The sequence below is a fragment of the Ambystoma mexicanum genome, chromosome 6p, assembly GCF_040938575.1.
Source record: "Ambystoma mexicanum isolate Mex_15411 chromosome 6p, UKY_AmexF1_1, whole genome shotgun sequence".
In the NCBI taxonomy this organism is placed as follows: domain Eukaryota; kingdom Metazoa; phylum Chordata; class Amphibia; order Caudata; family Ambystomatidae; genus Ambystoma; species Ambystoma mexicanum.
In genome coordinates this window covers 579391335-579417424 of record NC_090935.1, presented here as the reverse complement: position 1 = coordinate 579417424, position 26090 = coordinate 579391335, and the positions used below count along the sequence as shown (strand labels likewise).

General features: G+C 47.6%; 1 protein-coding gene across 4 annotated transcripts in view; it reads left to right on the top strand.

The window, feature by feature from the left end:
* The window catches only part of CMYA5 (cardiomyopathy associated 5), a 538811-nt gene that overhangs the window by 311255 nt on the left and 201466 nt on the right, over positions 1–26090 (top strand). For 3 of the 4 annotated variants that reach the window (XR_011280640.1, XM_069627405.1, XM_069627406.1), the window contains one exon: positions 15567–15688. The exons of the other annotated variant lie outside the window; for it this stretch is intronic. Coding sequence is in view for 2 of the 3 variants with exons in the window: in XM_069627405.1 (XP_069483506.1) it covers positions 15567–15688 (122 nt within the window). In the remaining variant the exon portion in view is untranslated. The remainder of the gene's footprint in view (positions 1–15566; positions 15689–26090) is intronic. 4 annotated transcript variants of the gene reach the window in all.

Here is a 26090-nt window from a genome sequence, read left to right as displayed (position 1 = left end):
ATACAGACAGATTAACACCAGCAAATGATTCAGCCTCAACTACACAGTTCACAAATTCCTATGCAGCCCCATCACACTGTCTACGTGCCCTCTCGCCCACTACCGGGCCGTTGCACCACTTTCCTGTGCCATGATCCTTTTGTATCATTGTGGAGTCTGCCACAAAGCTAGGCTCTGCCATTGTACTTATTAATTCATCGAACATAGGACAAAAACATAGAGACAATCAGAGTATGAAAAGATAACCAAAACTCATGCATAAGTGTGCCTGCTCGAATGACAAAGGCCAGAAAGCACACATGGAACAAATAATGTGCTTATAATTGCAGATAATGTTGCACTAGGAAAGATGACACCTTGCACTTTTGGATCACGTTGCACAAAGCACTGGTACACAGACCCTGGGGGACTTAGGAAAGTGGAGTAGCACAGAACTCACTTCACAAAAGGAAAAAAGAGACCAAGTTCGCTTACATCTAAAACGCATTGCTTCCACTTGGTACATATTTTGCATGAGTTTTGATTATCTTTTTATATTCTGCTTTTGTTTTCGAGGTCTCGCAGATCTTGTCCTATGTGTTCCTGCTGTGTTCTAAAAATCAGAAAATACAATAACAGGGTCACCCCCTTGGCCTGACCCCTCAGTTAGTGGATGTAACATGCGTTAAGGAGAAACATGCAATGGGTTTTGTCTGTTGCATGTGAAGTGCAGCCTCAAATGCCCCAATGATGCTCCCATATGCATAGTATAGTCACCATATGCTAAGCTATAAGCTCACACCTGCAGGTGCTTGCATCATATGTTAGATGAAGCCTTGAATGACCCAATAACACCACCACACAGGCACCGGGTGTAAAGTATAGGCTTGCAGGAGGTCCCATCATATGCCAAAAGCAGACTCAAATACCCAGCTCCCGCAGACATGACTTCTATTGCCCTTTGGAATGGCCTTCACTTGCTGGAGCCTCAAAATAATTTTACAATTATTTGTTATTATCTACTTTTGTGTGCATAGAAACCAACTAAGTACTGTTTCGATGTGCACAGCCAACATTTGGTTCCCATGGATCAGTAGCGGAGGCAGCTTTTGGTGCCGGGGGGTGGATAATGGGGTACCAGGGGGAATCTGGGGGGCGCACTGGGCACCAGGGGGGCACAGGTGCACCCACGGGGGTCGGTTGCCACCCCTACCCCCACCCTGGCTCCACCACTGACATGGATCGGAGGGAAACGCCCAGGGGCAGTGCAGGCATTTTTATAAGGACCTCCACAATCCCATTAGATATAGAAAAAGTGCATTGTCTATTGGTATAAGGAAGGTCCTTTAAAAAAAAAATAATGGATGAGCAAAAGGCCAACAGCCCAACTAGAATATTCTCTCTCCTGCCTGAGGCTTGATGTACAGCGGTAGAGCCCACACTTGACAGAAAATTCAGCTCACACTGTGACCCCCCCCCTCCTCGTCCCCCAAGTATCCTTCTCCTGTCCCTGGAAGGTGGGGGCTAGTGAAGAGTGCAGCAGTTATTACTGGTACTAAAGAGTGCTTTCGTTAAATGTTTTAGGAGGAAGTCACACAATGTTGTTCCTTTGCATGTTGAGCCGTTCAACTGCATTTAGTTACTGCATCATGTGTATATTATCAGTTAAATTCGTGGATGAAATCTTTTAAATTGCCTATTGGAGTCAACATTCTCTTTGCTTCTAAAGCTACATGTGTAATCTGCCCAGTTACTTGCCCAAAATCTACTTTGTCTTCAGCTCTGTATTTACTTTTATGGTATGAATATATTATGTAATCATAGCTTCCTATGTGTATACAGAAAGTAAGTGTAAACAGACAGGCAGAGTTATGATATTTGATATTTATAACGCACCTATACACAAGTGTTTCAAGGGGCAATGAGGCAAGGTAGGGGAACAAAGGGGGGACAAAGACAACGATCTTACTAGGCCTAGTGACATTGAGATTGCGCAGGTTTAGGGGAAAAGTGCCAGGGGAAGGGGAGGAAGGGCAAGTGCAGGACACAGGATCAAAAACAAGTAGTGGGCTAGCAGGTGGCAGTGGAAGGGTTAAGTGCAGACAGCAAGTGTCTGATAAATGCAGGTAAAGGGACTGCAGGGTTGCAGATACTGACCCAAGTGCAAGGGGTGCCAGAGCAGTATCTGACAGGAGATCAGCAGGGCAGAGGAAAAGAGAAGGCAGAATCAAAGAGGAAAGTCTTGAGATGCTTCCGGAACGGGAGATGGTTCTGCACAAGTTTCAGAGAGGCAGGGAAGCTGTTCCAGAGGGAGGCGCCAGCCAAAGAGAGAGATCTGTCCCCAACTCGTTGCTTGGAGAAGCGCCTAACCCTCAAGGAGTTGGAGGTGGAGGAGCGAAGAGCTCGGGTAGGAAGATATTCTTCCGAAGAGAGAGTTGGAGTTATTGCGGTCCCAGGCCCTAGAAGGCCTTGTGGACAATGCAAAGGGTCTTGAACTTGATCCTTGCAGCCACTGGGAGCCAATGGAGAAATGTCAGGGCTGGAGGCATACGATCCCTGGGCTTGAGGCGAAGGACAAGTCTTGCACTCCTGTTCTGGATGAGTTGTAGAGGACGGAGAATAGAGGCAGGTAGATTTAAAAAGAGGCTGTTACAGTAGTGAATCCTAGAGAGAACCAGAGCTCTGGAGACAGAGAGCTTCTGGGGGAAGGAGAGGAAAGGAAGAATACCTCTGAGGAGGTTCAGTTGGTAGTTTGACTTCTTAGAGACATCAGAGATGTGAGGAGAGAAGGAGAGTGTGGAGTCGAAGATGATCCTGAGGTTCTTAGCCTCACAGGTGGGAGTAGGAGGAAGGCCAAGGGAGGCCGTCCATAGAGTGGCAGGAAAAGAAGGTGCAGGTGTGCCGATGAGGAGGATCTCAGTCTTACTGGCATTCAGGCAGAGATTGGCGGCACACCACTCCTGGATTGCAGACAGACAATCCGGGATGAGAGAAGGAGAAGAGGCAGCAGAGGGAAGCCTGAAAGCGAGCCGAGTGTCGTCCGCATAGCACTGAAAGTTGGAGCAGAGAGCAGCAATGCGGTGGGCGAAAGGTGCCAGATATTGGTTGAACAACCAGGGAGAAAGGTTAGACCACTGAGTAACACCACAGGTAGAGAGAGATATAGAGGAGAGGAAGGACCCAAGTTGCACCTGGGAGGGTCGGTCCGAGAGGAAAGAAGTCAGCCAGGCCAGAGACTGATCAGTGATGCCAGCAGGATGGCATGGTTGACCCTGTCAAAGGAAGAAGAGAGATCAAGTAAGATGAGGACAGAGGGGTGATTAGCATCAAGGTTGGAGAGCAGGTTCAAGAACATTGCCCAAGATCCCATGGTCATAGCACCATACCCCTACTTCTGTCTCTGTAAAGTATTGTCATTGTTGAATGATGTGGTTGCAATGTCCCCTGATGTAGAGCATGAATAATAAATGATGGTGAGTATTGCCTGTATTTAATTAGCAGGTGCAGGTGTCAAGGGATAGCCTATTCCCCATTCACTCATACTAAAATAAAGGTCTGTGTGTATCCTGGTATATCCGTGCATTCCTAAAAATGCATAACTTGAGAAGTTGTAACCTTTTGATCACCCTTCTCAGAGGTCCACCAACGGAACTTGATTTGGAGTGGCACGTTTCTAAGTTAATGAGTTGAACGTGTTGTTATTTGTAGGGACCGTTGTCTGCTTGTGTTAACATACTAATCAATATGCTGTGTTTGATTGACGTGATTGTTGTGCTCAAAAACATCTTGTATTTTTCAAGCAACATTTTATGCATAATGCAGCCATGTTGTAATGTGTTGTGTTTCTTTTTTAAACCAGTAGAATGTATTTTAATGAACCTTCAGTAGCTATGCTTTTATGTTTGAGGGATGACACCTCAATAGACGTCAACAGCTGGGAAGGATCATGGAAAGGCGAGGGAGCCTTTAAATGTCAAGGGAGGGGAGCCCCGGAAGGTGATGGAAGCATCGAATTCCTCTTCCTGCAGCTGAACGTCAAAAAGTAGGGAGAGCCCTGAAGGCCAAACTATCAACCTTTATTTTGCCAAAGCCTTAAATAACAGAACACTCACCTTTCAAATGACCAACCAAATCTCGCAGTGGCATTAAATGATGTGACCTTCCTATGCAAGCTGAAAGTTACTTAAACACCTTACCTAAGCGATCACAATCACTTCTTAGTGTATGAACAGTTCTTGTAGGTGAATGGAAATTTCCCGCTAGTCCCTTCATTTACATTCGTATTATAGCTCATTATACTGTATGCTTCATAATTGGTTACCTAGAAGAGGAATCTTTATCACTGTCTCTACTTCGAGTCAATCGTGTTGCTCTTGTCAATAGGCTAAAAATGACAAAAATGGACGCCCTAGCTACGTCGCAGAACATAGCAGCCAGTTTGGACATACATTCCACACGTATACTTCCACTGAGCCTGTAAGCACTCCTGCTGGGTGTCCTCTACCATTAGGGGCCGAATATGTATCTCCTAATACTCCCGAAGCTCGCCATACCTCACACCTAAACGAAAGGCTGGCACTCAGCTCAAGCTGAGTTCGAACCGATCATTGTAAATTGTGAGATGAGCATGACACTAGACTGTTCTGAAGAAACAGTCATGTTAAACACTCAGCTAAAGTAACTGTCACCTCAAACCTAAAAATATGTCAGGAGATACACTAAAAATTGTACTCCTTGACACTAGATCTCTGAACAACCATGCCAGCGACATTCATGACATGATAGTCGACAGAGACCTCGACATGGCTAACTGAAATGTGTATTAAGGATAATGGTGGCCCGGCCATCTGCCTAGCAGTATCCTCCGAGTATTCGATTCTCTGCACAAATAGGGAGATGGGAGCAGGGGCCGGGGTGGCAATCATCACCAAAACTAACCTAGGCCTGTTTGTCTCTCCAGTCTCTTGTCAGGACTGTGAAATACTGCTTGCCAAGATGCCTCACAACCCCAATTGTTGTCTGAATATTGTTCTAATCTATAGCCCCCCCTCAGCAATGCCCACCTTTAATGAGGAAATAACATATATTTTGCATTCCCTAGAAGGGCCCAATCAGGGCCACCCTCTTCCTTGGCGATCTTAACTGCTGGTAGGGTGATAAACTTGACAAAGAAGCCAACTCGAAAGAGCTCTAACTAACATAAATGTGAAGTAACAATGCGCCCACTACTGACAAAAATCACATTCTAGATTAGTGTCTACCAAAGATCTTGTAGCTCAGGTTGACCATGCACAGCCATGCATCTGGTCGGACCATGACAACATTGACCTGCATATTCTGCTCCCTCAGGGGCACCCTAAACGAATTAATACAGCTAAACTAGTCACCAGCAAGAACCTCAAGAAAATAGATTTCAAGAATCTTGCATCCTGCCTCAAGCTCATCACGTCAGAAACCTTCCAAACAGACTCAGCCGAACATCTTGCTCTTCTATATCAAAGAAGGTTAACCACCCTTCTTGATAAGGGCGCGCCTCTTGAAACCAAGCCAGTTAGAGATAACCCTGGCCATCAGAAATGGTTTATTTCTGAATTGATTGCACTAAAGAGGGTGAAACGGAAGCTGGAATCCATTTGGTTACAGCATCAAACAGCCAGATAAAATGTACAAAAACAAAGTGGTTAATAGCAAAAAGAACTTCTACAACCCCGAAAATCAAACAAGAAGCCAACAGTACCAGAAAACTCTTTGAAACTTTAAGACTTCTCGAGAAACCTAATGCTCTCCAAATACGGTTCCTATCCACCACTCAAGTCACACAGACAGTGCAGGCCGCCTTTGAGGAAAAAATCATTAAGGCAAGAGAAAAGATAGAAGTAAAAATGCAGGCTAGGAATAATACATTTAAAAGCCTTTCATATAGAGATCACAAAGTGTCAAGTCACCTTTCATTCTCCCTTTTAGAAATGAATGTGTCTGAGATGGAAGAAATCCTCTCGTCCATGAAACCTACAGCATGCTCAGAAAATGCTATTGCCCATAAAATTATCCTGGAACACAGGGTGCTCTTTGCCCCATTCCTTACTAGGTTAATGCCTCCTTTCGAGAAAGAAAGGTTCCCAAGTCTATCAAAACTTCACAGTCACCCCATTGCTAAAGAAATCCAACCTTGACCCCAAGGACCCTAAAAATCTCAGACCTATTACCAACTGTAACTTCCTGCTTAAGGTCCTGGATAAGGTGGCCTATACACAGTTCCAGTGCTTCGTCAAAGCAAATTGTATTTTCCATCCTAGACAGTCAGGCTTTCGGCCCAACTACAGCACTAAAACTGCTCTAGTGGACCTTCAAGCTCACATGCTCCGCATCACAGAAGAGGTCAAAGCAGGTAATCTGACCTTGCTGGATTTATCCAAAGTATTTGATCTGGTGGATCACGGCACCCTGAAACAGACCTTACACCACCTAGGTCAGTGATTGATTGGTTCCTCTCCTTTTTGTCAGACCGCGATTCACGTATCCAGTGGGGCCAGGCATGCTCTCTTACCACACCTATCTGGTGCAGAGTACTGCAGGGAGCAAGTCTGTCTCCAATCTTGTTCCACCTCTATATCCGGCCCCTATGTTCTCTCTTAAACAATCTGGGCGCGTTTTCTACCAACTACGCATACGACACCCAGCAGGTCATAGAGCCAACAGGAGACTATTTGACTGATTCTGCAGCCCTTTCTTCTATATACCATCAAATTGAAGACTGGATTTCTTCCAATTGGCTCTGCCTGAACTGCAACAAGATTGAATTGTTGATCTTTGGTTTAAAGGCTGCACGGGCTAAACTAAGTACTGCCTACTCTAGTTTTCAAATAGGCACAAGTTGTATTCCAGTAGTAAGTAAGTTGAAAACTTTGGGTGTCTCTCTGGAGGCCTCCTTAAATTCAGATGCTCACGTCAATCTATTGACAAAAAGCTATAACCATTCTCTTCACCTACTCAAAAATATACGTCTATTAATTAGAGACAGTAATGCGATTATCTATTAATTAGAGACAGTAATGCGATTATCGCTCGAGCCACTGTCTTGACAAGGTTAGACTACTGTAACTCTTTTCTTTTAGGAGCCTCATCTTCCAACATAAGGAGATGTCAAGTGCTACAAAACAATGCTGTGCGCATTGTTAATAAACTCAACATGCGGAGCACATTTCAACCCACAGAAGGGAGCTGCACTGTCTTTCTATTCAGGATCGCATTTACTTCAAAGCGGGTACCATCGTTCACAAATGTGTGTATGGAGCAGCCCCCTCCTGCCTGAAAACTCTGGTCCTGCAGTACCGTCCTACCAGAGCATTACGATCCACCAACAAAATGCAGATCATAGGTTTAAAGTATAAACGCGAGAATGGTCTGGGAAAATCCTTCCAAGTCAAAGCGGCCAAACTCTGGAATTCTCTTCCCACTTCTGGAACTCTGGAGCCCAATTCCAGGACCTTCACAAAAGCCTTAAAAGCATTTCTATTTAAGTAATTGCCTGTATCTGTCTTTCTGCAGACCCTGCCCCGTCTCTTTTGTTTGTCCGCGTGTGTGTGTTGCGTCCCGATGCCTGCGGGCTTCCGGCGCATTAGAGATAAATAAATAAATGCATTTTCTTTTGCCATCTTTCCATTTTACATAGATTTCACCACCTAACAACACCTCTTGAGTAAACAATAGGTTCCCAGGGTGCTCTCGTCTTTGCTTCCCCTTTTCTATGATATCTCCAGCCCTTCTACAGAGGACCCCCCACCCCTTTCAGATTAGTTTCACCCCTAGCTTCTCACTTGTCTTTTGCGAAGTTTGTGATTGCAGGTGAGCACTCCATTTCAGGAAGGTCAAAATAATGCTACCCCTGCTTTTGCCCTGGTTCCAGATTTCGTCCATAGTGGCTTCATATGGTGCTGTCCAAGCCCTGCCAGATGTGGAGACATACATGACGTATACAGTAAAACATCTAATCATCGCTGATTGCACCTGCAAACTCCCTCGTCAGTAACATTGTATGGCACATGGCCAAATATTTCAGCATGTGGACCTGGCCAAGCAGATATTCATGAGAAACTAACAGTGTTGAGGGTCAGCAGGAAAACTGAATCTTGAAACTTTCATAAACAAATATGCAGAATTACTCTGTGAGTCAGCCCTTGATATGTTTGTCACGATGGACACTGGATATTTGCAGATCAATTACTGCTTCAGTGCATTACAGATGTCAGGAAACAAATGAAGCTACATTGTCGAAGCGGTCAATCACGCACTCGTTTGCAAACCGTGGGTTCAACTGAAACCAAGTTCCGTTAGATGAGTGACAGAGTGGCATGTCCTACCTCGCAATGGACGATCTATGAGACTACAGACAGACCTCTACACCCAGCTGGCAATATTATTGCCTCAATCTCCCTACCGTCGATGGTATTCTCTCTGGCACCAGTAGTACCACGCAGAATAGGACACACTTGCCGAGAATGGAACAAGGGCTCCATCGAGTACATTTAAAAATCTACGAGAAGATTTCTGTGCAATTTTCGACAACAACAAAACACAATAAGCGAGGACAGGTATCACATAAACTATTATTGGAGCTTAAAGATATGTAGAGGTGTACAATCTCTGGACTGCCTCTAAAAGAGACAGCCCAGGATACACAGCCAGGAGAAGGCGGCATTGCAACCGGGGTTGTGTGCAGTGGGACTGGAAGAAGGAGGTCAAGGCTGCCAGCAGTGGAGCAGGTAAGTATTTGGAGGGCCGGGGGGCGTCTAGGTCTGAGGGAGGGGAGCCAGTCTTCTGGAGGAGTGGTCTCCATTGGGTGGGATAATGACATAGAACCTAATTGGAGATATGTGCTCATGACCTGCAGACAGCAGATCTTAGCTCCATAAAGCGATGACGTCTGCAGAGATTTGCCCGTAATGTTGCTGATTGGAAAGCCGTCGCTGGCAATGTGCCCGTCATTTTGCCAGACTGCAACAGAAAGGTTCTGATGCGATGCTTGGGGGTGACTGTGGGCGTTAACAATTACATTCTAAAAGTGTGTCTTCTACGGTAGGCTTAGTGGGCAATTGTATACAATAGGGTGATAAAATGACAATTAAAAGACAACGTGCCTGATTGACAGAGCGTTTTCCAATGGGATGGTGCCATTATAAAACACGCCCTGGAATCAGGCCCAATGTGTCTCATTATGAGCTTGCTGGTATCCCTATGGTATTTGTGCAGAAATACACTACACTCGCTTATAGTTACTGCCACTTGGTCTGGCAGATTTCCACCGTAGGAAGTGTCAATACCCATCTTTGGAGTCCATAAGCCTCCATTGGAGATTTGGTGGATTTCCTGTGGTGGTAATACCGTTGTCAGGATTAGTCAGGCGGGTACAAAGGCAGCGAATATGGCAAGGGAAATGTGCACCCAGGAACAACGACTCAGGTATGCTAAAACCCAGGAGTGCAAATAGAGTGTGACATCAAAACCAATATATGAAAAGGGATGTGGGGTAAGCACCTGACCGCGAGGAAAGTCGGCAAGCGCCTTACCCCCAATTGCTGTTACAGGTACTGACAGCGCTAAACCCACGTGGAGGGCAAGCAATGACAGGATCTGTGTACTAACACTCTTGATGGTATTACATAAGGGAACTTAAGAACTGTACTCACGAGGACGAGATACACCTCTTGAATGTCAGCTAGCCCACGAATCCTGTTGGTGAATCTGGGACCCAGAAAGGCTATAACAGCAATGGGAGAAGTAGGGAGGTCCAGAGGACAAGGGCTGAAGGCAGCCGGAGTGAGGCAGGCTGCCGGGCAGGGCAAGGGCGTAGACTGGAAGGCAGCAGAGCGTGATCCGCTGCTATGTGGAGAGCCCGCAGGGCAAGGGCGGAGGATGGAAGGCAGCAGAGTGAGATCCGCTACAATGTGGAGAGCCCGCTGGGCAAGGGCGGAGACTGGAAGGCAGCGGAGCGTGAACCGCTGCAGAAAACTAAATACCTAAGTTGGAATAGGGATTACAACTTAGTGGGGAAAACATAAGCATTCACACAGGAGCTAGCTACCACCACACACCACACCTAATGATCAAATGGGAAATGGATGCAGAAGTGCAATGGAAAACATGGAATGGATCCTCTAGAAAGTAAGGATCTGGAGCGACCCCTCCAAGGAAAAGACAGGAAACTAAACTAAGAGGAAGGCTAAGGCAAAATGGGTAACAGCAGCAACGGACAGAGTCAAAGAAATATAGAACACAGACAAACTGGGCTGCATCTAAAAGGGGAAAGCACTGAGAATTGCTGCCTGCAAACAGGGAAAGACAAAAAGGGAAATCAAGGGAGCAGAAATCAATTAGCGCATGAATCCGAAATTCAGGGCGGAGGAAACAAGAAAACAGGAACAAGGAAGTAGGTAAAAAGGCAAGGAACCAAGAACCAGGGACTAGTCAAAAACAGGAACACTGCAATCGATGACCAGCGCTGGACTGAAGTGAGACTGAGGCTTTTAAAGCTGTTAAACGAGCACACGCCTCTGGTGTGCTGACTGCTGCACCTGCAGCCACAGGTGTTGCCTATCCTCCACCCAACCTTGTCCTGCAAGGGTGGAGGTGGAGCAGTGGGCCAGGCATTCTGGGAAGCACAGTCATTTGGTTAAAGAAGCATGCTGACTGCCAAAAACCTGGAATGGATCCGGAAGGGAAGTAGTTTGGAAAATAGGGATTTAGCGCTCCCAATTCATTACAGCACTGTGGCATTAGGTTCGGAGGAAATGTCCAGCAAGGAATAAGCCCCAAAACATGTCCCCAAGTGGCGGGAACGGGAGCGGAGGGAGCGAGTCGTGACAGTATACCCCCTCCTACGGCCCTCTTCGGGTGCCCGCCACCCGTACGAGACTTCTTCTTTCCATGATGGGAGTGCGTTGTCTTTGGAGGTGATACTGATGGAAACGGTGACTTCTGGTGAGGAAGAGACTCATGGTTCGAAGAAAGGCATGAAGAACTTGCAGGACCTGGAGCAGAGTTGGAAGGTCCAGGAAGCTCAGTCACTGGGAGTGGACCCTTGTAAGTCTTTGAGGAGGGAGGCAGGCTGGTGCAACTTGCCTTAGACGATGGTAGAAGTTCTGTTAGCCTTTCTGCCGAGAGCGGACATGCGGGAGGTGAGGAGTTCTGACTCACCACTTGGTCCAGCTTGATGACTCTGAAGCGGGAGCTGGCAAAAGTCTCAAACTCTGATGCTGCATTTTTAGGAGGCTCTGATGCTAAGGTGAAGCAGTTGGGAGAATCGTCTTGTGGAAAAGGCAGGCATTCTGGTGCTCCTCCTGAAGCAAAAGAAAGGCAATCTAAACGTTCATCGACAGTAAATGTTTGGGATTCAGGAGGACTGTCTGGAGCAGTAGAAAATATAGCAGGATCTGATGGTGTAGACAGGTATACCTCTGATGTTGGAAGCGAAGTTAAGCAGGATACCGGTGTATCATGAACTGAAGGCAAACAAGCAATAAACTCTGGAACTGAAGACATGCATATATGATGGACTACCGGAGGCTCTCTGGCTGAAGGATGATCTTCTGGATGAGTCACTGTAGCTGAAGACAGGCAGGCCAGAGGAAACTTTGAAGCTGAAGGCATGCGAGTTGGAGCCATCTCGGTAGCTGAATCCAAACATGTCAGGGTCTTTGGGACTAACCCCGTGCATGGTGGAGGCTCTTGATTAAATGGCAGACATGGCAGCGGTTCATTGATTGAAGACACGTGTGCCAAAGATGACTGCAGGGCTGTGGATTGGATCATAAAAGAGTCAATGGTTGTAGGAGGACACACAGAAGTCTCAGAAGTTGATAGACACATTAGTGGCTCAGGAATGGAGGGCACCTTTAGGGCATTAGACTCCTTGGCTCCAGTAACCAAGGACTGAACTGTACCCTTGCAGTCCTTTTCTTTAGTGGGTGACACAGAGTCTCTTTCCTTGTGGAAGTCAAAATCAACCAGTGGAATCACCATAGTAAAGTCTCTGTTAATCAGGATTTCGTCAATTGTCCATTCCTCTGTCTTAGCTTCTGAAAGAGGCAGATTAACAATCAACAGTTCAGGAATCGCCTGCTGGTCTTTTGGTTCTGTATACTGTGGAATGAGTTCATCAGAACATGAAATCTGTACTGTCTCTGACTGTTCGTATTGATCAGAATTGGCAGAAGGAAGAGTGAACCCAGAGGTAAGATCGTCTTCCACATCAGCTTTAACATCTACTTCAGTCTCAGCAGCTGTATCAAGAGCAGGACCTAAGCCTACTGTAGTGACTGAATCTGTGTATGCCACCTTTGTGTATTGTGTTTGAAGATCAGAAGCTTGTATGTGTGCTAGCTCAGAATTATGACAGACTGCTACACAGGAAACTTTAGGTAAAGGAGTGGTTTGTACATCTTCAGCTAACTGCAATCCCTGACAATCAGCAGAACAATTGTTAGAAACTGTGCCCGGATTGAGCGCTGTGCTAGACGAAAGACCTTCACTCCCAATAGATCTAACATATCGACAAATATCATGGTTTACCAAAGTCTCTACCCTCAGGGGCTGAACAGTGTTCACTTCCTCCACATCAACAGATAAAGTCTGAGGTGTATTCAGTAAAGAGTGTAAGGTCTTGTTTTCCTCTTGTGCAGAAATGAGTTTTTGTCTTAACTCCTCAAGTTTAGCTCTTAGCATGCCCTGCATTAACTGTACATCACTATCAGTAGGCACAGGGGGAAGCATAGTGGCATCAGGGCTGGATCCTGCACTAGCAATCTGGATGTGCATCGATTGTACATTGTCCTCTACTGCTTGCAGGTTCTGTGATTTATAGTTCCTCTTACCAACTTGGTCTGTGTTTTCCTTAAACAAACTATTGACATTAGACCTCTTGGCATTAGGGACTACAGTATGTACCTGTGCAACGGAGTATGCGTTAGACTGAGGGTAGAAAACAGAAGTTATGCAAGAAACCCCTCTATTCTTTATGTTGGTATCATGAAACTGTTTCATCTGAGGTGAAGCACAACTGGAATCATGGGGTTCAACAACCGAGGTACTCTCGTATAATAAGTCTAACAGTGTGTTGTTTTCTGCGGCTAAGGCTTGTGCTGACATAGAATCGGGATCAAAACCAAAGATAGAACTAGGATCAGGCCATGTAGGGTGTGCCATCCTATGGGAAAAATACTTTGCACGTAAATGCCCATTCGTGACAAGGAGTTCATTGGAGTCAGGCCTAGTGATTTGATTGTCACAGGTAAATGTAGGGGAGGCCTTCTGTACAAACTTGTTAGAGGCCTTGCTGCCTTTCTTTCTTAAACTTGCCATATTCAATGGGAATTTTGGGCTGGTCATTCTGTCAGGATTAGTCAGGCGAGTACAAAGGCAGCGAATATGGCAAGGGAAATGTGCACCCAGGAACAACGACTCAGGTATGCTAAAACCCAGGAGTGCAAATAGAGTGTGACATCAAAACCAATATATGAAAAGGGATGTGGGGTAAGCACCTGACCGCGAGGAAAGTCGGCAAGCGCCTTACCCCCAATTGCTGTTACAGGTACTGACAGCGCTAAACCCACGTGGAGGGCAAGCAATGACAGGATCTGTGTACTAACACTCTTGATGGTATTACATAAGGGAACTTAAGAACTGTACTCACGAGGACGAGATACACCTCTTGAATGTCAGCTAGCCCACGAATCCTGTTGGTGAATCTGGGACCCAGAAAGGCTATAACAGCAATGGGAGAAGTAGGGAGGTCCAGAGGACAAGGGCTGAAGGCAGCCGGACTGAGGCAGGCTGCCGGGCAGGGCAAGGGCGTAGACTGGAAGGCAGCAGAGCGTGATCCGCTGCTATGTGGAGAGCCCGCAGGGCAAGGGCGGAGGATGGAAGGCAGCAGAGTGAGATCCGCTACAATGTGGAGAGCCCGCTGGGCAAGGGCGGAGACTGGAAGGCAGCGGAGCGTGAACCGCTGCAGAAAACTAAATACCTAAGTTGGAATAGGGATTACAACTTAGTGGGGAAAACATAAGCATTCACACAGGAGCTAGCTACCACCACACACCACACCTAATGATCAAATGGGAAATGGATGCAGAAGTGCAATGGAAAACATGGAATGGATCCTCTAGAAAGTAAGGATCTGGAGCGACCCCTCCAAGGAAAAGACAGGAAACTAAACTAAGAGGAAGGCTAAGGCAAAATGGGTAACAGCAGCAACGGACAGAGTCAAAGAAATATAGAACACAGACAAACTGGGCTGCATCTAAAAGGGGAAAGCACTGAGAATTGCTGCCTGCAAACAGGGAAAGACAAAAAGGGAAATCAAGGGAGCAGAAATCAATTAGCGCATGAATCCGAAATTCAGGGCGGAGGAAACAAGAAAACAGGAACAAGGAAGTAGGTAAAAAGGCAAGGAACCAAGAACCAGGGACTAGTCAAAAACAGGAACACTGCAATCGATGACCAGCGCTGGACTGAAGTGAGACTGAGGCTTTTAAAGCTGTTAAACGAGCACACGCCTCTGGTGTGCTGACTGCTGCACCTGCAGCCACAGGTGTTGCCTATCCTCCACCCAACCTTGTCCTGCAAGGGTGGAGGTGGAGCAGTGGGCCAGGCATTCTGGGAAGCACAGTCATTTGGTTAAAGAAGCATGCTGGCTGCCAAAAACCTGGAATGGATCCGGAAGGGAAGTAGTTTGGAAAATAGGGATTTAGCGCTCCCAATTCATTACAGCACTGTGGCATTAGGTTCGGAGGAAATGTCCAGCAAGGAATAAGCCCCAAAACATGTCCCCAAGTGGCGGGAACGGGAGCGGAGGGAGCGAGTCGTGACAACCGTAGGAAGTGTCAATACCCATCTTTGGAGTCCATAAGCCTCCATTGGAGATTTGGTGGATTTCCTGTGGTGGTAATACCGTAGGAAGTGTCAATACCCATCTTTGGAGTCCATAAGCCTCCACTGGAGATTTAGTGGATTTCCTGTGGTGGTAATACCGTAGGAAGTGTTAATACCCATCTTTGGAGTCCATAAGCCCTCATTGGAGATTTGGTGGATTTCCTGTGGTGGTAATACCGTAGGAAGTGTCAATACCCATCTTTGGAGCCCATTAGCCTCCATTGGGGATTTGGTGGATTTCCCTTGTTGGTAATACTGCGCACAGTAAATCCACCTGTTTTTGGAGGTAAGGTGTAGGATTTACCTCCAGTTCTGGGGTGGAGGTAAATCCCACACTTTGCTCTAAAGTCGGAAACTGGAGGTAAAGTGGCAGCAAATCTTTACCAACATGTTACCACCATTCTTCCTGCACCGCCAAACTCCTATATTAACAGCGTTGCCTGTGCTCTGAGCATCCTGTGATTGTAATGTTTACTGCTAGCTTGTTTTTCATCGTATTGGATGTGTGGTTTGCGTGCAGTGTGGCAAAACTCACACAGATAACATAGCCCTTGACTGATTTCCCTTGGTTTGCTTTGTGGGCATTGGTCCTTTTTAGGCCGTTGGCGATGGTGAATTCTCACAAGCAGTTTGTACTAAATTGGCCATTTTCTATTGGACAGGCTTCTTGCAGCAATGGAGAATACCCTCTCATTAGAAAAAATGCCAAGCGCCTTTTCCCTGTTTGAACATTATGCCGAAAACTCTTTGAGAAGCGAGCAGAAGACGCTGAAGCACATACCAGGTAAGAAGATCTCACACTATACCAAGAGCATCTGTCATGCACAGGGACAGAACTGCCTTGCTTTTCAGGATTGAGTGCCCTAATCTAGCCAGTCCCCCAGCTTTGAATAACCGGGTCCTTTCAGCATGCAGCTCTCTGGAGTTCAGAGCAGAACACTCTCCAAATTAGAGACTCTGTCAACATTTAAGCGCATTCCCAGGCTTCGCGAGGATCCTGGTCCGGGGAAACGATGTGATTGGTTTCTGCTGTATCCCACGGCCTTCCAGTGCGCCCTGGAAGAGCAGCGTAAAGCTGTGTGTGAAACCATGCCTTGTTGGAAGTCTCCACAATCGTCGTTCTGGGTCCAAAGCCCAAGAAACGCAGCCATTACATGATATTTTTACGCCATTCATCTCATTAATAGCAGCAGAACCTGACAGAGTGAAACACTCTGCTCGTTTTCAGTAAACCCAAAGGACACATTATTGGAACAAGGTGCAGAGGCCGGGATATGTCCATTGCAAATACTGAAAATCACAGGGAAAACAGAGAGCATGTAGTGTTTGCTTCATCAGGATTGGAGAACCTCTTTGTTTGACTTGTGGACAGTTGTATGTGGCTTTCAGTTAGAGGTGAAAATGGAGAGAATAAGGGGCATATATTAGAGTCCTTATCACTGCTTCCTGAAGAGACAGGGGCGTGAATCTAAGGAGAACGTTCTGCTCTTTGGGGGCGGGGATGTGGGTGCAAGCATGGAATCTGGGGCATCTAGACCAGCTTTGCTCCATCAGAGTCCGTGTCCCTGAAGGGTAAATGGGTTCTAGCAGCGTGCCTGACACCAGGACCAGAATGGCAGCATGGGGGTCGCTGCCCCTTTCATTAGCAATAGATGCAGATGGCGTTTTTTGTTTAATGCCACATGAGAGCCTGTTTGGTAGAAGAATAGTTTTTGAAAGTAGAAAGACCACTCCATGGGCCTCATTATGATGTTGCTGGTCAGGAAACAAGGGTGCCAGTAAGATCACCGGCACCCTTGTTTCTGGACCGGCAAACTACTGTGGTCTGAGCCAGCAGCCACCGTAAGCAGACTTGTCACGGGAGCACCAGCCCCTTTGTTAACAGAGCCAGTGCTTCCATGTCCCCACTCGCATAGATTCCCATAGGACTCCATGGGAATGGGGATTAACAAATGTACCAGCGCCTGACTTCCCAACTGCCAGACATGTAATAGCCTTGTGGCATTGGGAAGTCAGGTGCTGGTAAATTATTACGGGTCCTGCGGCAACCCGCAGGTTGCACCGGCAGGGTTACTGCCGGACCCGTAATGAGGCCCCATGTGTTTTCTGTGTCAAGATGTCTACTGACTTTCAGGTTACTACCTTTCAGTGATGGCCAGAGTCATGACATTTGTTGGAACCTTCTTTTATTATCATGGCAGAATTATTGTGCATCACCTCTACTCTTCATTGACATAATTATCCATTAAGAGGATGTTGGGGCATTGCGAAACTACAGTACTTTAGTGTTAGGCAGTGGCAGAGGCAGCTTTTGCTACGAGGGCCGTATAACTCCTGAAGGGACATGAAGATTCTAAACGATTCATGGGTGAGCCCTCACAGGGTGGTGAATGTTTTCAGTGGAGAGTCCTACATTTTTCTTCAAATTAGCATGAGCAACCAAGCTTGGTGAGGGAGCTCAAAACAGCTAAGGGAGACCCGGGGTGGGGAGAGGGTGAGGCGGGGTGCTCCACCCCTCAAGAAAGTTTGTTAAATTAATGTGCTAAAATTATGCATTTTGCAGCACAATTTATAAGAAAAATGGGGTGAAAAGCTGTAATCTACATTTCGAGGGGATTGGGCCTCATTCCGAGTATGGCGGTAAGGGATAGCGGCCACCGCTAAAGAGAGCGGTGGCGGTAATCCCTTACCGCCATACTCCGAGTTCCCTTTGCGCCATGGAGGTTTTAACACCTGCTTTTAGCAGGTGTTAAAAACCATGGCGCTAAGGGACGTTGATGTTAATTACGCCACCGTAATTTACGGTGGCGTAATTAACGCCTTCCCCACTCCCATTATGCCCTATGGGGCAAAAATGGGAATGGGGAAATGGGGTGAAAAACTGTAATCTACATTTCGAGGGGATTGGGCCTCATTCCGAGTATGGCGGTAAGGGATAGCGGCCACCGCTAACAAGAGCGGTGGTGGTAATCCCTTACCGCCATACTCCGAGTTCCCTTTGCGCCATGGAGGTTTTAACACCTGCTTTTAGCAGGTGTTAAAAACCATGGCGCTAAGGGACGTTGATGTTAATTACGCCACCGTAATTTACGGTGGCGTAATTAACGCCTTCCCCACTCCCATTATGCCCTATGGGGCAAAAATGGGAATGGGGAAGGGTAAATGGGGATTGGGGAATTACCGCCCCGCCAACCTTGGAATGGGGCGGTAATTCCGCCATCCACCAAGGCGCTGCCGGTCCGGGTCCGGCGTCAACCAAGGCGTTAATAGCGCCATTGGTTAGCGCCGTACTCGGAATGAGGCCCATTGTGTCCTCCGATGTATTCATTATCTTAGATATCTCTTTCCAGCTTTGCTGGCCTCGGAAATTTTTTCTCTCTAGAGGGCGCTGCGCGTCAACGTCCGCCGAGTCGATGTCCCTCGACAGCCGCCGTATCGGCGTCGACGTCATCCTGCCTATAAAGGCCGCGCGCAGCGTCCGTTGCTCAGTTCCGTTTTTCTGTGCTTACTCAGTGCCTCGGAATATTGTTGCTCAGTTTCGTAGAGAATTATTCCTATTTCCTCGAGATATTCGATCCATACTCGATGGCTTCCTCGTCTGAACCGACGACCCCTCGGTCCGGCTTTAAAAAATGCCGAGACTGTGGAAAAAAGATGTCGCTGAATGACCCTCACAGAGTCTGTCTGTGGTGTTTGGGAGCTGAACACCATTGTTCGGAGTGCGAGGACTGTATGTCCATGACAGCTAAGGCCCTGAAGGAGTGTAGGGGGAAGCTGGAAAAAGGTAAGACTTCTAAAGCTTCTTCTTCCTCGACGAAGTCGAGACATTCGTCTCCTCGTCACCATTCGCGCTCCAGGTCTCGAAGCGGGTCCCATCACTCCTCGAGATCGAAGCACTCGAAAAGGAGACGCCGAAGATCCCCTTCTTCGTCCTCCTCTTCCTCTGTTTCACCTAAGAGAATCCCTTGCCCCACGAAACATAGTTCCCGGGCTGAATGGGAGGAATTCCGAAAAAATATGATGAGCGTCTTCGAGAAAGCGGCCTCGACCCCCTCGAAGACTGCCGAGAGCGATGCTCTGGTCAAAAGGCCCGAAGGTCCAAAATGCTGCGAGTCGCAGTACCCGACGATGGAAGCTTCTCGAGCGCGTCACGAACCCTCGAGTAAAGCAAAGACCTCCAATCCTTCTTCGAAGGTTCCGTCGACGCCGTCGACGAAGGTTCCGTTGACGCCGAGGTCGGTGTCTTCGACGCCGTTGTCGAAGGGACCTTCGACATACGGGTCTGTCGACTCGACGCCATCCTCAACACCGGCGTCGACGCCAAGGAAAGTCACGGTTGCGGCGCACCCAGTGGCTATTCCCAGGTCTTCGATGACGATGTCGTCGAGATTGTTGACATCCTCAAGCAGAATTCCAATTCTATCGAGGACCTCGAGGCCTCCGCCTTTGTTTTCGACGCCACGTTCGAAGCCTTCGACGTCGGCGTCGACGATTACAACAAGTTTGGCACCCTCTGCCTTGGAGATGGGTTTCACACCCTTTGTGAGTTCAGACCAATTGAGAAGAATGTCCTCAATTATGGAAGAGGGAGAACTATCTGACCAAGAAGAGACATTTGAGTTGCAGGGATCTGCAACCCCAGTTCAAGAGGAGTTATCCTCAGAGGAACGCAGATTGAAGGAACTCCATGATTCCTTACATGAGGCAAGTGGTTTAGACACTTCCCCAGAGGTGGAGTTCGCTAGGCCAGACCCGGGGGAGCATGCTGAAACCCCTTATAGAGCCTCAATGGCCAGGATCACAGAATTTATGGGGTGGTCAACACCTTCACAGGCTTTCCAACAGGATGACCTCACGGATATTCTTGACAAAGGTCCACAGGAGGATCCTGTAGTACCTTTTCATAAAGCTCTTCAAAGGAAAATCATGACGAACTGATGTCGTCCCGGCAGTAAATAAAAAACTGTCCACTAAATACAGGGTATCTTCTGCAGACCCGGAGTTTTTGTCCAAACACCCATCCCCAGAAAGTCTGGTGGTACAGGCAGCATCTTCTACTGACATCAAGACTGCTTACCCTACCGTCCCACAAGGACAGGTACGATAAAAAATATGATGCTATGGCTAAGAAAGTCGTTTCGGCATGTAGCATGGCGTTAAAATCTATTAATGCTACTTGCACCCTTGCTAGATTTAGTCATACACTTTGGGAGTGTGCTTCTACAGCGGCTGACTGCATCCCGGAGGGAGAAGAAAGGGAGGCGTTCCTAAATATCATAAAGGACGGTAAAGACGCTATGTGCGAATCCCTCCAGACGGGCATTGATTTGGCTGACAGTATCAGCAGAGCAATGGCAGCAAGTACAACAACCAGGAGATTTGCTTGGTTGAGAAAGTCTGGTTTTGCCCCAGATATGCAAGCCAGGCTCTTGAACATGCCATTTGATGGCTCTTCTTTGTTTGGGAAAAAGGCTGATGACAGTTTAGAAAAACTGCAAACATCAAAGGCAGCAGCAAAATCCGTCAGACACCTTTTCGTCCCACAGGAACCTCTGCGAGAGGCAAGTCCTTTCGCTTCTACTCCGCATTCGGAAGAGGTAGAGGACGACCGGCTCAAAGGGGACAAAGAAGAACTACCCGAGGTGGACGGGGTAGATATTCAAAAGCCTCAGCAACAGCAGGTGCCTCTTTACCATCGGCATCTGCATCAGCTGCCCCAAAACCACTCTGAGGACTTCCCTCACAAGACACCTGTAGGAGGCAGGTTAACTCAACATATGGCAGAATGGCAGGCTATCACATCAGATGCTTGGGCATTGGGGACAGTTGCACAGGGTTACTGCCTGCCTCTCCTACGCATACCTCAGAGTCATCCACCGGGGATCAGCTCTCAAAAAGCTCCAGATCCGCTCCTCTTGCAGGAAATTTTAGACCTGCTAGAGAAAGGTGCCATAGAACGGTACCTGTAGCGGAGAGGAACAAGGGCTGGTACTCCCCTTACTTTCTCATTCCAAAGAAAGACGGAGGACTGAGACCCATCTTGGACTTGCGAGAATTGAACAAATTCCTCAGGAAAGACAAATTCAAGATGGTAACTCTTTCTCGGATCCTTCAGGCCCTTCAGTTCCAGGACTGGTTGGTATCTCTGGACCTTCAGGACGCTTATTTCCATGTGCCAATCCATCTCAAACACAGGAAATACCTGAGGTTCGCAATTGGCAACTCTCATTATCAATTTCGAGTGCTGCCATTTGGGCTGACCTCCGCCCCGAGGGTCTTCACCAAGTTAATGTCGGTAGTGGCTGCAAGTCTAAGGAGGGAAGGGATTCACGTCTACCCCTACCTGGACGATTGGTTGATCAGAGCTGTATCTTCGGAACAAGCTGAGATCCAGCTAGATCATGTTTGCCACTCCCTTCACAGACTGGGCTTCTCCCTCAATTTAAAGAAGTCACAAATGATACCATCGCAGAGACTCCAGTTCATCGGAGCGATCCTGGACACTTCCCTGGGAAAAGCCTCGCCACCAGAGGTGAGGGCTCAAGATATTCTACAGATGGTTACCAAGTTTCAAAATGCCCAACGTCTCCCAGCCTTCTACATTTTGAGGTTGCTAGGCCTCATGGCATCCTGCATTTTCCTAGTGCCAGAGGCTCGCCTGAGAATGAGATCCCTCCAGTGGGCACTGAGAACTCAGTGGTCACAATTCTCAGGGAGAATGACAGATCTTCTTCAGGTTCCCGACAGGGTGGCTCGAGACCTTCAGTGGTGGGCCTGTCAGGAGAACATTCTGAAAGGAAAGCAGTTTTGGCAACCCTGGCCGGAGATAACAGTAGTCACGGATGCCTCACACACGGGGTGGGGAGCCCACACCAACGACTTGACCATCAGCGGTCGTTGGTCTCCATCGTAGTCCAGACTACATATCAACCTTTTAGAGCTGAGGGCCATCAGACTTGCACTGAAGGCTTTTCTGCCATCTGTACAAGGAAAGAATGTCCTGATAATGACGTACAACACAGAGGCCATGCATTACCTCGACAAAAGAGGAGGCGTAGGATCACTACCTCTGTGCAGAGAGGCGATGCAGCTCTGGTTTTTTCCGCAATCCAAGAAGGAATCTCTCTATCGGCAGTTCACCTAGCCGGAGAGAAGAACTTGACAGCGGACGCTCTGAGCAGGCAGAGCACAGTCTCCCACGAGTGGGAACTAGCTCAGGAAGTCATCTCAGGTGGATCTGTTCGCCACCAGTGTCAACAGGAAGTGCAATCTGTTCTGTTCAAGGGAATTTCCCCCGAGAGGAGCTCTAGGAGACGCGTTCATAGTGGACTGGGAGTTTCCGCTCCTGTACGCGTTTCCACCGGTCCCTGTCATTCCTCAAATGATCAGGAGGTTGAGAAGATTCCAGAAAACCATGATCCTAATTGCCCCGGATTGGGCCAGAAGAACGTGGTACCCGGACCTTCTAGACTTGTCCATCTGCCCTCCAATTCGACTTCCACTCAGAGAGAATCTGCTCTCACAGAAGGGAGGTCAGGTTCTCCATCCAGACATCAAAACCCTCAACCTTCACGCTTGGCTTCTGAAAGGCTGAGGTACAAGGATTGGGACCTCCCTGATGATGTTATGGAGGTGTTGCTTTCGGCAAGAAGGCCAGCAACAAAATCTTTATACCGCTGCCGTTGGAACAGATTTTGCAGCTGGTGTAGGGATAAGAATATCGATCCCTTTTCATGTGGTACACCAATGGTTTTGTCCTTCCTACTTTATTTAGCGAATTCAGGCCTTCAAGTTGGCACCATCAAGGGCTATCCATCTTTAAGCGCACTGCGGAAGAACCATCCTATTTCAAGTTACCCTTGGTAATACAGTTTCTAAAGGGGTTAACTAACGTTTATCCCCCAAGACCATTCCAGGTTCCCCTATGGGATTTAAATTTAGTCCTAACTTTCCTGATGGGCACACCTTTCGAACCACTCCACTCTTCTTCGTTAAGATTTCTTACCCTTAAGACTGTTTTATTAGTAGCACTTACATCTGCTAGAAGGGTGAGCGAGTTACAAGCTCTTTCTTGTAAACCCCCTCATACAATCTTTCACAAAGACAAAGTTGTTCTGCAAGTGAAGCCTAATTTCCTCCCGAAGGTGGTTTCTGAATCACACAGAAGATTACCCTTCCATCTTTCTATCCTCCTCCCCATCCGGGGAAAGAGGAAGAGAGGTTACACAGGCTGGACCCAAGAAGGGCTTTAAGTTTTTACATTAGTAGACTGGCTAGGATAAGACAAGCAGACAAGCTGTTTGTAGGCTACGCAGGTCACAAGCTGGGGTTACCGATAACTAAGCAGACCATTTCCAGATGGATCATGTTAGCCATTTTGGAATGTTATAAACTGGCAGGAAAAGAACCCCCTCAAAATCTTAGGGCTCATTCGACCAGAGGTATCGCAGCTTCATCGGCCCTCAAAAGAGGAGTGCCGGTTAGAGACATATGTGCGGCTGCCACATGGTCGTCCGTCCATATCTTTACACGGTTTTACAACTTGGATTCCTCCTCCAGTCAAGAGACTAGGTTTGGAAGGGCAGTATTGCACTCTATTCATCAATAAGAGGAAGCATGAAGTCAGTACTCCCACCTCCAATAACTGAATACTGCTATGGGAGCCTATCTAAGATAAGGAATACGTCGGAGGACACAATCCCTTCTAAGAACAAGTTACTTCTTACCTTGTAACGTTCTTTCGATGGGATGTTCCTCCGACGTATTCCTTATCGACCCTCCTATCCATCCCCGCAGTACTACTTCCCTTGTTGTTGCAGCTTACGCTCCTTCAGGGTGATTAGTCTAGTCCAGAAAGAATTATTGTGGGCTACAAAACGGAACTGAGCAACGGACGCTGGGCGCGGCCTTTATAGGCAGGATGACGTCGACGTCGATATGGCGGCTGTCGAGGGACATCGACTCGGCGGACGTCGACGCGCAGCGCCCTCTAGAGAGAAAAAATTTCCGAGGCCAGCAAAGCTGGAAAGAGATATGTAAGATAAGGAATACGTCGGAGGAACATCCCATCGAAAGAACGTTACAAGGTAAGAAGTAACTTGTTCTTCTGTTGCTTGTGGAACTGGTTAGATCACATGCTCTGCATAGTCCGACATCTACTGGAAGTCGCAGAGTATTGCAAGATTTGTTTTTGAAAGTCGAAAACGGACATCGACAGGGCGTGTTTAGTAATACTAGCCCTAGTGTGACGTGTACTGTACCCATGGTCCTTCATGCGTCGAGGTCCCTCTGGTTGTTTTTTTCTGCCATCTAAGTCGGTCACAAATGCAGAGTTCTCTTCCAGGCAGATGCCTTTGATTAACTACAGTTGTAATTGTAGACTTACTTCCTTTTCCTTTCCTTTGTTGATCGCCATGCCGCTCGATGAACAGACGCGGCCTTACGGGCTTGTTCGGGCTTTGGTCCATTACAGTAGGGAGAGAGGGGGTGGTTCTCTATACTGACTTCTTTTAGAGAATGTTTATCCCATTATCCCCTTTTGTTCTTTTTTCGCACAGGTGCCCTTTTAAGACATAGTAGGACAAACCCCCATTAAAATTTTGCCACCGTAAATTCCTGTAGAAGGACATGCACTGAGTGTACAATCACTGTCTTCCGAGGGATCACACCGAAAATCACTGTAAATCCTGTCAGCTTTTTCTGCTGAAAAAAACCTTACAGGATTGGCGACCAAAACACTGGGATGCTCATGCCATGAAGGCCGAGGCCTCCATAGACGTGACGGAAGACTCCAGCGAGGGCAGTTACGGGTCATGAGTGACGCTGAGGGCAATCATGGTCTGTCGGAACCCAAAGTGTGGGCCCCGACTCCTAGAAGCAGGTTGGTGGTCCTGTGATGGAGAAGACACCCGGCGGCCAAGGCACACATAAATGTAAACACACTAAGGACATACCCTAGGCCTGACTCGCTGCAACATCATTGAGCGTCGAGGCCCATGTGGTGACCAGGGATAAAGCCTCAGGTTCCCCACTGTCATATGGGCCATCTTGCACGCTTTTTCCTCATGGCAGTTCCCAAAAGCTGAAAGCGAAAGTCGGTTCGGACACTGAATATCAAAAGGCCCTCTTTTCACGTGCCGAGTAACAGGTGGAGAAAGGCATTTCGGCATCTCCTAAAAAGATGCAGAAAATACAAACGGTAATAAAAACACATTAGCGCTTCACTACTCAAGGCAACGTCGCCGTAAAAACACAAATTCTTGATCCTTGGTCCAAAAAGACACCAGACAGAGTTTTCTGACCCCATAGACTCTTTCTCTGGGGCTATACGCCATAAGGATACCATTCCATCCCAGCCCACCCCTGCTAAGGATGTCACTCCCTCCCAGGGTCCTGTCATCTCCAGCTTCCCATCCTCATGTCATTTTACACCAGAACAATTTAATACAATTTTAGGGAGAATGTCCTGTTTCGTAAACTTTATGGACAAACACCCCGACCAATTAACAGTTCTTAGAGATGCCTCACAGCCAGGGGCGTCAGCAGAGCCCACCCCCTGTCAAAAAGTATTGCCTTGAGCCACAGCCAAGCACCTCTGCTCTAGGCACTCCAGCCTCGCCTCTCCAAGACACCACTCAATACCCAGACCCCTCTTGGGACTCATATTATGATGACCAGGCAGACCCAGGGTCTCAGTGGGACCTCTATGGCCAAGACCAAGACCAGTTTGACGACGATGAGGATGACAACATTTACATAGTGCAGTCGCCAGACCATCAGGACCAGCCGGTAGCAGATTTGACAGTTGACAACCAACTCCATTACAACAAACTGTTAATAAAGGCGGCGCAACATTTCAATATCGACACTCAGGAGACACAAATCGACAAGGACTTTTTGGAGGATATCCTGGGGGACAAGATGTCTGCCATGCAATTTATACCTCTCCTGCAGTCAGTCCAGAGGCGTATCCAGCCGTCCCTACTAACACCTAATCTCACAAGGGCGGTCAACCCAAGAATAGAAAAACTATTCAGACTGATGCCCACTGACCCCCTGTATATGAGGGGCCAGCTCAGAATAGATTTGCTAGTGATCACCACCACCAGAAAAAGGGAAGGCGCTCCCCTGGCGTCGGCAGAAGCCAGTCCAGACAAGGAGAGTAAAAAGATGTATACGTTTGGGAG